The sequence below is a fragment of the Callorhinus ursinus genome, unplaced genomic scaffold, assembly GCF_003265705.2.
Source record: "Callorhinus ursinus isolate GAN/ISIS: 27379988/994484 unplaced genomic scaffold, GSC_fseal_2.0 scaffold8, whole genome shotgun sequence".
Lineage (NCBI taxonomy): Eukaryota > Metazoa > Chordata > Mammalia > Carnivora > Otariidae > Callorhinus > Callorhinus ursinus.
Window position 1 is genome coordinate 41,808,383 of NW_027397070.1, and position 16,759 is coordinate 41,825,141.

At 40.5% G+C, this 16,759-nt stretch overlaps 1 protein-coding gene across 4 annotated transcripts in view; it reads right to left on the reverse strand.

Moving 5' to 3' along the window:
- DCAF5 (DDB1 and CUL4 associated factor 5) overlaps window positions 1–16,759 on the reverse strand; it is a 99,293-nt gene that overhangs the window by 30,510 nt on the left and 52,024 nt on the right. For 3 of the 4 annotated variants that reach the window (XM_025869809.2, XM_025869808.2, XM_025869807.2), the window contains exon 6: window positions 15,073–15,286. The exons of the other annotated variant lie outside the window; for it this stretch is intronic. In XM_025869809.2, coding sequence (XP_025725594.1) covers window positions 15,073–15,286 — 214 coding nt within the window. The remainder of the gene's footprint in view (window positions 1–15,072; window positions 15,287–16,759) is intronic. 4 annotated transcript variants of the gene reach the window in all.

The following is a 16,759-nucleotide window of genomic DNA, read 5'->3' on the forward strand; positions in this document are numbered from 1 at the left end:
GGTAGTTCTATTTTTAATTTTTCCAGGAGCCTCCATACAGTCTCCACAGTGATTGCTATGTTACGTATATTTTATCTCAATTTTTCAAAAAAACCTTCTAATGCAGAACAAAAAATTAGGAGCTTCCCAGGATCTTTTTTGCAAGTATAAGCATCCTGAATGTCTCTGCTATCAACTGACATCTTTGAACAGGAAGCCATCGCCAATCCAGCCATGAGTTAGTGTTAGGGACATAAGCAATCCCCTTTATGTGGCAGCTTCAAACTACTTGATCTCAAATAGAACACTGAGCCAGACTGATTCTAATTAGGACTTATAAAAGCATTGCCTAACACTGTCTAACAGCAACAAATCACCAACCCCGACAGCTCATTTATTTGCAAAGATTAACAAAAGTGTATTACTTTAAGTTGAAGTCAGCACTACTTCCTTTTGATGTTATCTCCTTATTTCCCTAGAAAAAGAAAGGTCTACAGTTTTCTTCTTTTTTTTTTTGAGAGGCGAGGAAGGGAGGGGCAAACGGAGAGAGAATCTTAAGCAGGCTGCACGCCCAGCGCAGAGCCTAATGTGGGGCCCGATCTCACAACCCTGAGATCATGACTTGAGCCGAAATCAGGAGTTGGACACTTAACTGAGCCATCCAGACTACCAGGGCCTACAGTTTTCTAGAGAAAACTTTTTACTTAAAAATGTCACCGTGAACTATTCCAAAAACTGTTAAGTTCAACTTACACACAACTTCATGCCTAATGTAAATACTTTATAATAATTAAAAATCAATTCCCCAGTCTTCAAAATACTTGTAGGAACATGAGAGAGGAGGCAAAGAAAGACATATTTAAAGATAAAGAAAATGTTATCCACAGGGGTTAGGTGATTTAGCCCAGGGCACAGTGGAAAAAGAAATGGGTCCAATTTTCTCATCTGGTTGCTGTTATTGTCTGAATGTTTGTATTCCCTACCAAATATACATGTTGAAATCCTAATGCCCAATGTGATGGTATCAGGAGGTGGGGCCTTTGGGAGGTGATTAGGTCATAGGGTAGAGCCTTCATGAACAGAATTAGCAGTCTTAATAAGAGACTCAACAGAGGTCCCCAGGTGCCTTCCGCTCCGTGAGGACACAGAGAGAAGTCCACAGTCTGCAACTTGGAAGATGGCCTTCACCAGAACCCAACCATGCTGGTACCCTCATCTTGGACTTTTAGCTTCCAGAACTGTGAGAAAGAAATTATTGTAATTTATAAGACACCCAGTCTGCGCTATTTTGTTATAGCAGTCATAATAGACTAAGACACTCTCTGAAGCTCATTTAATTCTAAGATTCTATGCTTCCTCTGAAAAGGAATGGGGGAAATCAGATCAGAGCTAAAAGTCTCTAAGTTGCTGGCTCATGGTTACTTGACAAGTCACTACATAAATATGCTCAAGACAAGGAAACCCAAAGACTAATCCCATAAGACTTCAATTGAAAAGTTTCCTTAACAACATCAAAAAACAACTTGATTTTAAAAATGGGCAAATGACTTGAATAGACATTTCTCCAAAGAAAAAAATATGTAATGGTCATACACAAATGGCCAATAAACACATGAAAAGATGCTCAACATCACTAATCATTAGGGAAATGCATATCAAAACTACAATAAGATACTATCTCACACTTATTAGGATGGCTCATATCAAAAAAACCCAGCAAATAGTTCCTCAAAAAATTGAAAATAAAATTACCACACGATCCAGCAATTCCACTTCTAGGTAAATATCCAAAAGAATTGAAAAGAGGATCTGTAAGAGATATTTGTACACCTATGTTTACAGCAGCATTATCACACTAGTCAAGAGGTAAAAGCAACCCAAGTGTCTATCAACAGATGAATGTATTAAAAAAAATGTGGTATATACATAAAATGAAATGTTAGTCAGCCTTTAAAAGGAAGGCAATTCTGACTTGTGCTACAACATGGATGAATCTTGAACATGCTAAGTGAAATAAGCCAATCACAAAAAGACAAATACTGTATGATTCCACTTATGAGGTATCTAGAGTAGTCACATTCATAGAGACAGAAAGTAGAATGGTAGTTGCCAAGGACTGGGAGGAGGGAGGAATGAGGAGGTGCTATTTAATGGGTATGGAGTTTCAGTTTGGGAAGATGAAAAACTTCTGGAGACGGATGGTGGAGATGGTTACATTATGATATGAATATACTTAATACTACTAAAGTATACACCTTTTTAAAGTTTCCTTAAAACAAGAAGAAAAAAAGAAAAAGTGAATCCTCACTGCCCTGACTTTAGGATTCATCCAGTAACGCCCTATAGTTTATCATACCTTCCTCATAGGAAGTTAGGAAGGTGGAATTCAGGAACCCAAGGGCTTTCCTCTACTAACCAAGCACTTATGTGCCAGGTACTCTGGGACTCACGAAGACATGTAAGGTAACACCTGGGGTCCCAAGGAGCTTAAGGTAGAAAAGACACATGTAGGTACACAACTACTGTGCCAGGAAGCAGAAATTGCTAGGTGCCATTATGACAAGATGCCTGGTGATTCACAAAGAGGCAAAGCAAGATAGAGTGGAGCACTGAGCTGACCTTGGGTAAAGACGTGGAAAAGGTGAAAGGAAGGGGCAAAGGGAAAGTAATGGATGCTGTTTCAGCAGAAACAGGAAGCATGGCATAGCTCAGTCCTTGATACCCTGCTCATATCCCTCAAGCCTTACTGCTTCATATACTTGACCTCATTGCCAACTGCCTCAGTCCTTGATACCCTGCTCATATCCCTCAAGCCTTACTGCTTCATATACTCGACCTCGTTGCCAACTGCCAGTATCGAAACCAAAGCCTAGGAGACTGCAGGCTGCTCTGGTGAATGAACACTTCTTGGAAGCAGCACTCAGCCAATGGCTGATGGCAGTTGGTGTATCAATATTCCAGCTTTCTTATTCCCAGGTGGAATAACTCTGAAGTGTGTGCTCAATACTCTCTCCTCTCAGGATCAAGCTCCAATTGCCCGCAGTTGTTGCTAGCTCACTAAATCACCCTTCCTTTCCCTACTTACTCCCCCAATCCTCTAGTATTTCTTGCATTTCCAAATTAACCATGTGTACCTGAAACTTGAACCCAAAATAAGACACATGGGGAGACAGAACATAGAGAACTATCCACTAATTATTTGTATATATAATATATACTTTATTACTCAACATCTCATTTCATGCTCTATGTTTAAAAGAGGCTATAAAACTTCATATAGAATTCCTGCCATCCTGCCCCCCATACCTTTCACAAACTAAACAAACAAAAAATAAATATTAAAAAAAAGTGGAAAAAAAAGTGAGACAGGCTTGGCTTATCAAAGGTTTACTATTTCATAGTGAAGGATCAGCGCTTTCCTATTTGCTCAGCTCTTCAGCAGGGAAAGTCATGAAAAGGTAAAAGGGGACTCCCAGACAGAATGCTGACTCAGAAGACTGCCTTAGAAGGGAGAAAACTCCCACAGAGTAAAGGCCTTTGGAATTTAATATGACAGCTCCTAAAATATGTAGAAAATGCATATAATGTACAGGCTTCCCCTCAGGGATAAGGGCAATTCCTGACCCTCTCTTCCTCTTGGAACCATCACAAGGGAACAGCTTGGGATGATTTCCAAGGCGGGGGTCTTGACCCACTGCCGTCTAGTCAGACCGTTTAAGTGTTCACACACAATGGAATCACAAAACTGCCCTGGAATTCATTTATGGCATTTCATGGTTGTCTGCTGGGCCCCTTCCAGCGTTAAAAGTTGGCTGTCTGGGATACTGCTGACTGTGGGAGACTGAAATAAAAATGAGTTCATCCTTTATTCATTAAACAAATATTTATCCAATGTCTACTATGTGTTGGGCACTGTTCCAAGGAAAGAAATACAGAATTGATCAAAAAAAGATGCTGTCCCTGCCCTCATGAAGCTTCTTATATTTTACTGGGTGGGGAGAGAAAAAATTACATGCACTTGTAATGTGAGAGGACAGTGGGTAGAGGGAAAAAAGTTAAGAATATATATGTGTGTCTGAGGGTGATAAGTATTATAAAGAAAAAATAAATAAGAGATTAGGACATATATAGGGTGCTGGGGGTTGCCTGTTTCTGTTTTACATAGACTGATCACATAACGCCTCTCTGATAACATGGCATTTTGAGCAGAGCTCAAATGAGGGAACAAGTTGTATGACTATCTGGGAAAAGAGTCCTCCAGGAGAGGGGACAGAGTTCTGGGCTAATTTAAAATATAAGATAGCCAAAAGAGCTCTTTCTTTCTTTTTTTTTTTTTTTTTAAGCTTTGCAAAAACACAGATTATTTCAAGCAGGCTGAGTGCAGAGATACGTTTAACATCAGCAGAGCAGTTGTAAATGTTCCCCTCTTCTAAGGGTGTATTGGAAGGGCCCATCTCCTCCTAGAGTCAGGTTGGAGCCTCCGACTGAGCCCCTGCTAATAGATAGTGCTCAAGAGGACAATTGGGGCACTGCTAGTCTTGACCGGCCTTCTCACAGGTATTTAAATCTTTGCTGTGGGATGCAAGGAAAAATGAGCAAGAGAACAAAGACCAATCACTACCAAAAGAAACCCAAACTGCATAACTATATCCAAATTTAGAAACACGGTAATTATTTAAATTAACCAGAAAATTGAACTTCACCTCAAGTGGTGAAACTGAAGGTACAGGTTTCTCTCTCTTTCTTTTCCCTTTTATGTTGAGATCTAATTTCAAATAGTCTCTGCATATTTTTACCCAGGGAATCTGGTGTTGAATCTGAGGCTGACCTGGAGTAAAGACTTCTGGCCTAGATAACAGAATGGTTCAGCAGCAGATAACCCTTTAAAAATAAGTAAGCTATAGAAACATAACAGAAAAAATGTTTGCCCCAAATTCCCACATTAACATTTTTACTCCCTTTTATGATGGAGGACTTCACAAGCAAAATTCATGTTTAAAACACCACCATGAAAAAAAAAAGATTGCTGTTCAGTTCTAGAAAAGCCAAAACTAAACAAGGTGATATTAAGTTTATGGCCAACTGTGACATGAATATAAAGAATTACCTTCTCTTAGGTCTTTTCTTTGACTTTATTCTAAACAGTGTGGGGGGTAAATGACAAATTAAAAACTCACTTCATATGAATTTTTTATCTTCTATCCTGAGATGAATAGGGCAGGGCTCCAAAGAAGGAGAAATATATTTTAGATAGTCTATTATCTAGGCAATTAAAGCCCCATTTCCCAAAATGCTCTAGATTGTGGGGGGGAGGAGGGAGTGGGAGACCCACAGGCTAGTTCAGATCAGAGAGTGGGAGATGTACTTAATTTTAATTTGGCTTTGTGAGTAAGATGGGTGACACCACTGCAAAAATGAACATTAAGTTGTGTGGATTCATATCATCCACAATCCTTCCCAGCTGGCCACAAAGGTTAAAGGCTGGCCACACTCTGACCCATCTCACTGTTCATTCATTCTATAGTTACTCATCTTGATGCAGCATAGTTGTTCTAAGCAGAGTTAACCTGAGGCCAGTGCATTTTCTTTAATCCACTGTCAGTATGGAATATTAACTTGGTCAAGCACAGAGACTCAACAGCTGTTCTTCTCAATAGATTTTAAGAAGGAACCACCCCATCAACATGAAAAAGGATGACTGCATTAGTACTCTGTCACTGTCTCATTTGCCCACATATCCTTGTCAATCCATTAACCTTTATGGAAAACAGCCATTCACCTAACACTTCCTACTCTCTGGTAGGCTGCTGCAGTGCCCAGCATCCCCTCCAGGAACTCCTGCCCCTTTCATCTCTTAGCATTCTCCAATTACACAAGCTCTGAGAAAGACCTTTTTCTATTTGCAAAGGCATTTTGTTAGCTGAATACCCAGAGAAGTCCATGCCTCTAAATATAGAGAACACCTTTATAAAAGTCACCCAAGTCACAAGAAATTTTCAATAACCTGAAGGTTCAAAGAGGAATCTAAGCATGGCCTGGCCTGCCACAGCAAAACGGCCTACTATTTAGAAGCTTCTTAGAAGAAAATAGAAGAAAAAAACAAGGAAGAAAAACACAAGCAAAAAAGAAACCAAACCCAAATTTATTAGCCATCTTCTAGCAAAGCAATTATTTTTCTTTCCCTAATACCTTTATTTAAACGTGTTACAGATAACCCTACCAACAATATTCTAAGGCCTCACCAGGCTTAGAAACATGAACAGAAACTGCCCTCTTCTTCCCACCCAAAATCCATATTAAAAAGAGGAAAATGTTCTAGACAGCAGGAGGGACAGGCCATCACCTGATATGCTTCAAGAATAACCCATTAATGTCTTAACAGGCCTTTTGCTAACAGAGAAATCTCTTTCTGCTCCACTTCTAAGTGTATATATACTTATGTGTGAGTGTGTGCCTGTGTGTTTGCACAGCATGGCATATTTCCAAGCATTTGTTGATAAAGGGAACATATCAATCAGTTACTATTCATTGAGTACTGATCAACTTACAGTTTTCTCCAAGGCTCCTTCCATAGTAGTTGATTAATTAGTCTCTAGTAAATGGCATGCCTGTCTAATTAACTGTATTGACTAGGATAGAAAAACCAGATGGCTCTTCTAGCCTAGATTAGTAACAGCAGAGAGACTGATATTTAAATCTTACTTCTGCCTGACCTTTTGCCAGAAAGGGGAAAAAAATGTAATTGAACAATTTCGTGATGTGCTCTTTCAAAGACCATTTCCAGAAAAGGTTTTGCAACTGGTATATAATATTCATATCATTTACACCCAGTACCTGCCACAAATGCCATCCAAAGCAATCAGGGCAATTTTGCTTTGGAAATGGCCAAAGCCATAGGTTTACTTTATCTTATTTGTGGTAGCAGAAATAGAATTCCCTTGGCTCCCAACAAAAAAACCACAAATATGCATACCCATAAGACTACCACTATTTTCGCTCATGTGAAGTTATATGACTCTTGCTTCTTTGGACCACTTGCCATTTCAGCTCCATTAGGCTCCTGGAATTCTTTGGTTTATTAAAATAACCAAGCAGGAAAAATTCTATTAATAAAGAAACGTTCCATAAAGACAGCCAATAATAGTCAAATAATCAGTAGGGAAGAAATGTAAAAATGCTCTAAATCTCCAATAGCTCCTCGTAACAAAGTAGCCTGCATTACTTAAAGATAATTTTTATTTGGCAAAACTCTTTTGGAAAGCTGGGCAAGATGCCAGCAATCAACCCAATGGCCTTCAGCACTGATCTCTCCTCTGTGGCCCTCCGCTGCTGTATGTGGGGCCTGTGCAGGGGAGAGAGGGCATCACTCATTTCAGTCTGCATATGAGTATTTACACTCTTCATTCAAGCAGGGGTCTCCAACCACTCAGAGGAAGAAACATTACTTTCCTTTTGCTCCAAAGTTTGAAGACACCCGAAAAAGAGGCAAATCTCTAAGGAAGATAGGGCAGGTAGAGCCGGAAAGGTTATACTTTGTTCCCTTCAGGAATATCTACCGGCAATTTCCTAGTAGAGTCCAGCCTCTGAGCCAGGAACTATACATTAAAGGAAAAGTGTCATGTTGTGTCACCAGATCACATCAATTCCTTTTGTTCCTAAGAAGAAATCAGCTCACCTGTGTTCCTTTCTCAGCTAAACACTTATAAACCAGACCATATATAGCAGGCCTGCTATACTCCAGAACCTTTTAAGCTTTCTAAGCTCCAAAACTGCATCAGTAAATGGACTAAAAGATCTAATCCATGGGTAAAATCTTCTTTTTTAAGATTTTATTTATTTATTTATTTATTAGAGAGAGTGAGAGAGAGAGAGAAACAGCATGAGAGGGGAGAGGGTCAGAGAGAGAAGCAGGCTCCCTGCTGAGCTGGGAGCCCGATGCGGGACTCGATCCCAGGACTCTGGGATCATGACCTGAGCCGAAGGCAGTCGCTTAACCAACTGAGCCACCCAGGTGCCCTCCATGTGTAAAATCTTAATTCAGGATTTCTAACACCAGAAACCTCTAGGTTTCAGGAATTCCACAAACTCTTTAATTTTATATGCAAAATGATGTGCATATGTACATTTTCCTGAAATAAGTGTTCATAGCTTTTAGATTTTCAAAAAGGTTCAGGATTCAAAAAGAGTTAGACATGGCTGATTTAATAAGTTATTTTCATGCTACATTCTCTCTATAAAATAAAAGCCTCTAAATAATTCACCTAAATAATATATACAACAAGGAATTCCTCTTCCTCATTAGCCCAGGGCAGATGCTACCGACACTTGCTCTGTAGAACCCAGCAGGCGGCATGTCTATGAGGAAGAGAAGAGAGCACGATCACAAGCCAGAGACTGAGTCTAGTCTTCCTTCTGTGACCGAAGACATCTGCGGTTTCAAACACTGTAGGCTTCAGCTTTGCATTGGGGTGAAATCTGTCACTGGGAGGATTCAACATGAAATGAAAGTGCTTCAGAAGCTAAAGGGCTAAAAATATACAAGACAGAAAAGAAAGATGAGGAGAAGAAAATATTAGCCTCAAGTCACAAAGCAAGTCAAAGGATGGACTCCAAGAGTGTGCCTTTATTTCAGATAAAGGAGAACATATGGCATGCCATGCCCCCAGGGAGCTTAAGCTGGGCTACATAGAGTTATAAAAAGAGCAAAGTTATAACTTTGCGTGCTTCACTGGCCCGGAGCACACTTACTGGTGAATGCCAGCACCTCTGCTATACCCATATAACGTCAGCACAGAAAGGCTGAGTGATGATGTAATGTCTGGGGCCAGGCCACGTATTCAAGGCCATTTTGTTGAACTCACAGGGAACAAGTCAGCTCTTCTCTCCAGGGGATAAGCTAGGATGATTTCATTCTCATGATTTTGGGGGCCCTGCCATCTACCAAGTTTAAAAGAAAGACCTGTGTAAGTGATCCCAGTACTCAGACACTCGAATGCTCAGCCCTTTCGAAAAAACGTTACCATACTTTCCCTTTCCTTCCCCATCCCATTTTCAGCAAGAGGTAGGAACTTACAAGGCCAGGCTTTAGGTAAGACTAAAGCAAAAGAAGATTTAAAAACTACCACACCAAGGACGCCTGGGTGGCTCAGTGGGTTAAGCATCTACCTTCGGCTCAGGTCATGATCCTGGGGTCCTGGGATCGAGCCTGCTTCTCCCTCGGCCTGTGTGCTTGCTCTCATGCGCGCACATGCGCTGACAAATAAATTAAAAAAATCTAAAAAAAAAAAAACAACAAACCACACTGTCCAATTTCCAGGCTACATATACCTGTTAGCCTGAAAGACTTACTTCCCAGAAGCCTGAGCTCTGCTGGACTATCACAATCTAGGGCAAGAACCATTTAAGGAATTGTGAGAGAAAGGGAACAAAAGCTGAGTGCTGCCTTCCAAGTGTGTTCCAGAAGAGCAAGCAGGTGGAAAATTGGCCTTCTTTTTTAACCCTGTTAAGAGACTGGCTCACTGAGTATGCAGAGGGGAGTGTGAAGCTTGGGAGACAGAATGTACCCAGTCAGGCTTCAGGGAGAAAAGGAAAAACAAAAAAATCCAAGCATGATGGTGATAGCAAGGAGGAGAGCCCTTGGATTCAGGCAGCCTCCAGAGGAAGGAGTGCTATTTTACCGCAAGATTTTTTTTTTTTAAGGTTTTATTTATTTCAGAGACAGAAAGCATAAGCGGAAGAGACAGGCGAAGGGAGAAGGAGCAGCAGACTCCCCACTGAGCAGGGAGCCCGATGCGGGGCTCAATCCCAGAACCCCAAGATCATGACCTGAGCTGAAGGCAGACGCTTAACTGACTGAGGCACCCAGGTGCCCCAACTGCAAGATTCCTTACCATAATTTAAGACTAGAAGGTAGGCTGGTTAAAAAAAAATAAAGTTCAAGGCTGTATTTGGCTTAATTGTTTCTGTTGCTATTCAGCCAATCTGATGTCACTTATGCCACTTCATCTGATGACATAAGTTATTAAACTTGAATAATAAAAAGATTATACTAAAAATAAACTATGTATTTTTGGCCAAAAATAGGGAAGAGAGATTATACATAGGGCTTTCAATGAAAATCTTGGGGCCCCTGGCTGGCTCAGTCTGAAGAATGTGTGACTCTTGATCTCAGGGTCGGGAGTTCAAACTCCACATTGGGTGTAGAGATTACTTTAAATAAACTAAAAAAAAAAACCTTAAGAAAAGAAGAAAATTTCAAAGAGGTTATTATCTAGCAGTCATGTGTCTTTTTTTTAAAGATTTTATTCATTCATTTATGAGAGACAGAGAGAGAGAGAGAGAGAGGCAGAGGGAGAAGCAGGCTCCCAAGGAGCAGGGAGCCCGATGCGGGACCCGATCCCAGGACTCCGGGATCATGACCTGAGCCGAAGGCAGACGCCCAACCATCTGAGCCACCCAGGCACCCTCATGTGTCTTTTTTTTTTTTTAAAAAAGATTTTATTTATTTGAATAAATAAAGACAGAGATAGAGACTGAGCATGAGCCGGGGGGGGGGGAGCGGAGGGCAGAAGGAGAGGGAGAAGCAGACTCCCCACTGAGCACAGAGTGGCAGTCATATGTCCACCACAGCCTCTGGCACACAGTAGATGCTCAGTAAGTATCTGCTTTCTTATTTTAAAAGATGGGAGGAGAGGGAGGCATAAGTAAGGGTCCAGTAGGAGACAGGAAAAAGGAACTTGTCTCCAATCACCTAGGAATTAGTGACAGACCAAGAAACTAAACATGAGAGAAAAATATCCTGCTGAAGCACGGAGGTTTCAAAGTGGTGGCTCTTAATGCAGAATAGGTATGATGTACAGATTTATTTTATCCATACAATAAGGTATTAATTTGTTGTTATATTAAAAAAAAAATCAGGAGATTTTACACTAAAATCTTGATTTCTGGATTCCCTTGAAAAAACCCAGAGACCCTTATGGCAACAATGGCTGAAGCTGAGCCAAAGCTTCATTTAGATGTGATTCATTTATATTTAGATGGGGTGGGATCTCTATAGTTGGCCACAGTCACCACTATCCCCATTGATGATTTCTAACTCAGTTCACTCATTTTTGCTGCATGCCTTGCTTCTCCTGGCATCAAGCTGTAGAGTGAAAAGGGCTGTAATGTGACTCTTGATCTTGGGGCTGTGAGTTTGAGCCCCCCCCCCCCCCACTGTTGGGTATAGAGATTACTTAAAAATAAAATCTTAAAGGGACGCCTGGGTGGCTCAGTCGTTAAGAGTCTGCCTTCAGCTCAGATCATGGTTCCAGGATCCTGGGATCGAGCCCCGCATAGGCTCCCTGCTCAGCGGGAAGCCTGCTTCTCCCTCTCCCACTCCCCCTGCTGGTGTTCCCTCTCTCGCTGTGTCTCTGTCAAATAAATAAATAAAAATTAAAAACAAACAAACAAACAAACAGTAATGCCTGCCCCCTTTCTTCCTCTTTAAAAAAAAAAATCTTAAAAAGACAAAGAAAAGGCTCTACTGAGATCTCAAAAATCTGGGTTCCAGTCCTGGCTCAGCTACAAATATGTATATGTCTTGACTTATGTCCCCAACATCTCTGAGCCTAAGTTTTCTCATCTATAAAAGGAGGGTTATCCAAAATGATCTCTAATAGCTCTATAATTAGAATTCATCTACAGTGGTGGCGCTGAGCATAGGGGAGACACAAAGTAGGCTCAGCCTATTTCACACTCTATTCCCTGAGTCCAATTTCTTGAAATGTTAATTTCATTTTGAGGCTGAAGAAGTACCTAGTGAACCTAGGATAGTCTAAAAGGAAGTATAGGTTCTCTGGCACAGTATTTGGTCCATTTGTGTGAAAAGACTATCTCACTGTAATTAAAAGCCAGAAGACTGTCTCAGATAGATAGATCACTTAGTGTCTTTCTTGACCATGTTCATTCCTATTATGGAAATTCTCAGATTCCTCTCTGGGATGGTTATCCAGCCCATGACTAAATGAAGAGTTCCAGAGCACAGAGCCTGCAGCTGTGGGTGTTTTCAAAGTATACAAGAACAAGAGCAAATATAAAGACCAGTATAAGGAAAGAGTAGGCTTTGGAATTTGAAAGCAGCAAAAAAGATCCTGTCTGGACTAGTCAAAGACTATACATGTCAGTCGCGCAGATCATACTGTAACCGTGGCACCCGCTGCTTTAGCTCTGAGTGTGGAAAGTCAGAGCCGGTAAGTCACCTCTTAGAGACATGTTCTAGCAATGAGACAGTAAGTTTGACCTCCTGTACAGCACTTACAAAGTATAAGCTCAGTATTATTCTCACTGAAAATCTATTACTTAATTCATCCTCATAAAGCCCCTGGAAGCTGAGCAGGAGAAAATGGTACTTATCAATTCTGATTTATAGTTAGAGAAGCCTTAGGCCTAAAAAGCTAAAAACCACACATTGACCAAAGTATTCAAGATTTGCTTCAACAAATATTTACTGTGCTCTCACTGTGTGCCAGGTATTAGAGACAAGGCAATGATGAATTCGCCACATTTCATTTCTTAGTCCCTAAGGAGTGAACAAAATAGCCTAACATAAATCTCTGTACTTCCTATTCTCTAGGTTATATACTTCGGATAACCTCTATGGGGACTATGAACAGACTTGAAAGACTTTTACCTCTGAAATCGATCCAAAGTTAGATTCAATGACTTTGCATCCTCCTTCACAGAAAACCATATATCCCAACAAAAAAACAATCTACTTTGTCAGAGAGGATACAGTACCCATAGACTTTTCCCATAGGATAAAAAATCACACACAAGGGGTGCCTGGCTGGTTCAGTTGGAAGAGCATATGACTCTTGATCTCAGCAGGGTCATGAGTTCAAGCCCCATGTTGCGTGTAAAGATTACTTAAATATTTTTTTTAAAAAGACACATAATAAATTAGTCAAATCTGAATAGAAAAAAATGAAGAGCTATTCAATGTTTTATCACTATATATAACCTTAAAGACAAAAACAACTACATCTTGTCAATGTACATAACCAGGACAATCACAAAATACCTACTCAGGTTCTGCCTGTAGCAATACCTGTCCCAGTGTATCTGGGCAAAATGGGTATTATAATCCCAGTCAGAGGTTCTCAATCAGGGGCAATTTTCCACCAGGGGACATTTGGCAATGTCTAGAGATTTTTGGTTGTCTGGGGGATGACAGAGGAGACATCACTGGCATCTAGTGGGGACAGGCCAAGGATGCTACTACCTTGTAATGTATAAGAGAACCCCACAAAACAAAGAATTATTCAACCAAAATGTCGATAGTACAGAGATTAAGAAACCATGGTCTGGGTGTTCTACATATTGGCTAGAGGCCAATATTCTGGGACTTTTAAGGGCTCCATGTAGACAGGTTCTGGCTGATAATATAGGAACTGAAAGAAAATTAACATCTATTCTCCTTTACATCTTTCACTATTCCCTCAGCCCCTGTGTTTCTGGTGATAAAGCCTAATAAAACATTACATTTAGTGCCTGTTTTTTATTGGTCATTGAAATAAGAATCACATGCATAAGAGAGTGACAGAAGATAGAAAAATTAACTTAAAAGCAAGGAAGAAAGGCAAGAAGGAAGAAACGAAGGAGGAAAGGGAGGGAGAGGCTTAGTTGTCATTTCCACATCTAGGTGAAACTAAATCAACCAATCTAAAGAGTAGACAATGATCTGTTCTGTTGTGAGTCTGATCATATCTAGAAACCGCTTCTTCCCACCCAAGAAATAAACAGCCTGTAAAAACTAAGTAATTTCAGGCATTATGGCTTCTTCAAGGGGACATCGCTTATATAACTGAGGCCACCTAGTGGTTTCCAGTGTGGATCACAGCTAAGTAGGCCCTAGAACTCTGCCTTCAACATAAATTCTGAATTTAGATATACATTCTCTATTTACAAAAGGGACATCCCTAGCCTAGACAACTTAGAAGATATTTTCAGTTTCTTTAACATTTAACTCAATTCAACAAGCATTTATTGTGTTCCCTCTGCATATACTAGTCTTTAAGCTCTGATGTTGGGGAGCATGTAGCAATTCCAGTCTAGGAAGAAAAACCCTTGGTTCTGCCTTCAAAGAGCAGGGTCTTCACAGGTTCCCCAAGAACTGTTTCTTTTATGTCCCTTGCCCACAAATAACTCTAAAAGAGGTGAGTACAGCATGTGAGAATTATGTTAAAGATGATGATGAGCCCAAAGAGAACACTAAGCATTAGCAAGAGACTAAGGTCTCTCTCTTTCCAATCTAGATGTGAAATAGCCTAATATTTGTTCTGTTTGAGAAGAAAAAAAAAAAAGCCTATGTGTTTATTTGATCAATGCTTCTTTGTATTTGTCTTTACTCAGCTTGATTACTAAGACCAGTCTAACTGGTTCACTCACTGACACCCACTTCAGAACTTCTATGGCCAAGACAGGTGCAAGAATGCCAAGCATGTTTTTAAACTGCCAGCTCTAAGTCAACATCAGTATCTCAATTCCCAGTGAGACTGTGAAAAGGCTGGAAACACAGCTTGGGTTCTCCTTTCTAGTTGTGATGCTGGCAATAAAAAGTAAAAGAGTCAGCATCTGGCTTCCTCTCAAACAAAGCTGCTCAGCCCATCTCAACCAAGAAAAAGGTGCCATCCCAAGGGGCCAATCAGGATATATGTCTCTTGGATAGTACTTAGGGTGTTTCATTCATCATTGTGTTTTATTGATACACACACAAAAAAGTCTCTCTTTTTTTTGGCAGGCTAATTTTCCATGGACTCCCTCCTTTCTTTTGAAATGACACATTCTTAGAATTTTAAAGTCTGTTCACAAACCTGGGAAAGTTAGGTTGCTCAGAACTATACACTGGCCAGCCTTGGTTCATGGTGTGTGCCTCATATTACTCAATGGAAACTCTGAGGAAGAAACTCAATATTATGCTAGAATGTCCAGAGACACTGTGTGCCTCAACTGTTTCTACCTGACATGATGCTAAAGAGAAATAAAGACCAGCACAGAAGGAGCAATCTGAGAGGAAAGCATGAGTGTGGGATGCAGGAGACAGAGGGCACCTACCTGGTCACGATCCCCTGCAAAGCAGCAACTTTTCATGGTGCAAGAGTTGAAGTAACCCTGATTGTCAAACTGGAACACAGGCAGGCGGGAGTGGATGTCATAGAGCACAGGGGGCAGGCGACGCCTCAGGGCCAGGAGCTGGGTGCCGTTGCTGTTGAATCGCACGCTCATGGCACTCTGGAGGGATAGATTGCCACCATAGCGCAGGAGAGAACTGGAAGGCAGGAAGCATAGGGATTGGGCATGAGGCAGGCTGGACAAGAGTCTGCAAAATGACCACATTTACTTCTTCCCAAAATGTGTCCAGAATCTCCTGCCAGGCTTCTACAGCTGAAAGGTATTTCAGAAGGTAACAATGGGATAAGAATGGCTCCTTGATTTCATTAGAGCAAGTTATCTAACCTATCAGTTCCTCTTTTCAATCTCCAAAAGGTGAATTACCAGTAAATTTACAGGAAATAGAGAACAAAAGCATCATGAAAGAAAGGACATATTAAAATGATTAGTTTTTATTTCATTTGCCTGAGCTAACTACATAATCAAGTAGATACTCACCAAGTCCCTGTGAGGTGAGTCATGTCCACTTTAACTGGCTAATCATGGATGACATTTAAGGGATATATTTATCCTTGTATTAGAGATACAAAGCACCTTAGCAAGAAAAGCAGATACTTTACTGTTTATTCTAGGTCTATTTTATTTTATTATTTTATTTATTTGAGAGAGAGAATGAGAGAGACAGAGCACAAGAGCAGGGAGGGTCAGAGGGAGAAGCAGATTCCCTGCCAAGAAGGGAGGCCCCGACACTCGATCCTGGGACTCCAGAATCATGACCTGAGCCGAAGGCAGGCGCTTAACCAACTGAGCCACCCAGGTGCCCCAGTATTTTTTTTTTTTTTAACAATAATCATTTTATTACTGGGGTGCCTGGGTGGCTCAGTCAGTTAAGCATCTGACTTCAGCTCAGGCCATGATCCCAGGGTCCTGGGACTGAGGCCCTTGTCAGGCTCCCTGCTCAGCGAGAAGCCTGCTTCTCCCTCTGCCCCTCCCCCACCTCATGCTCCTGTGCACTCTCTCTCTCAAATGAATAAATAAAATCTTTTAAAAAATCATTTTATTACTTAAGCATTTAATTTTGAATTTTTAATCTGTTAACAGAAACTTACTATATGGCATAACTAGACAGTAAATATTAAACAAAAAATTTCAATTAAATGCAGGGCAAGTAGTGTAACAATTAGAAAAGCAAGATGACTTGTTTTCCTGTACAATTCCCAACAAGGTTATATGTACTTTGGTTAATATATTCATCTATCTTCACTAGGGAGAGTGATATGCTCTGGTTCACCTACTATTCTTCTGTAGTCTCATAATATTCCTAACATTAAAAAAAAAAACCTCACACAGTATGATTCCAAATAATTTCTTTTGATGACTCAGAAGATACTTTCAATTTTACAGTGAACCAGGAGGGCCATGAACATTAACAATTATATAGTACTAAGTAAAAAAAGGGCGTGTGTCTATGTGTATCTTTCAATAATTAGTACCCTTGATTAGCTAGACTCTATTTTATTATGAAGGGATGAACTACTCACTGACCACATCATAACCACCTTCTTTTGTATTCTGGGTTCAATTCTTGGGGCACTGAATTACTGGTAGGAAAGTGAGGTTAAGTATATAC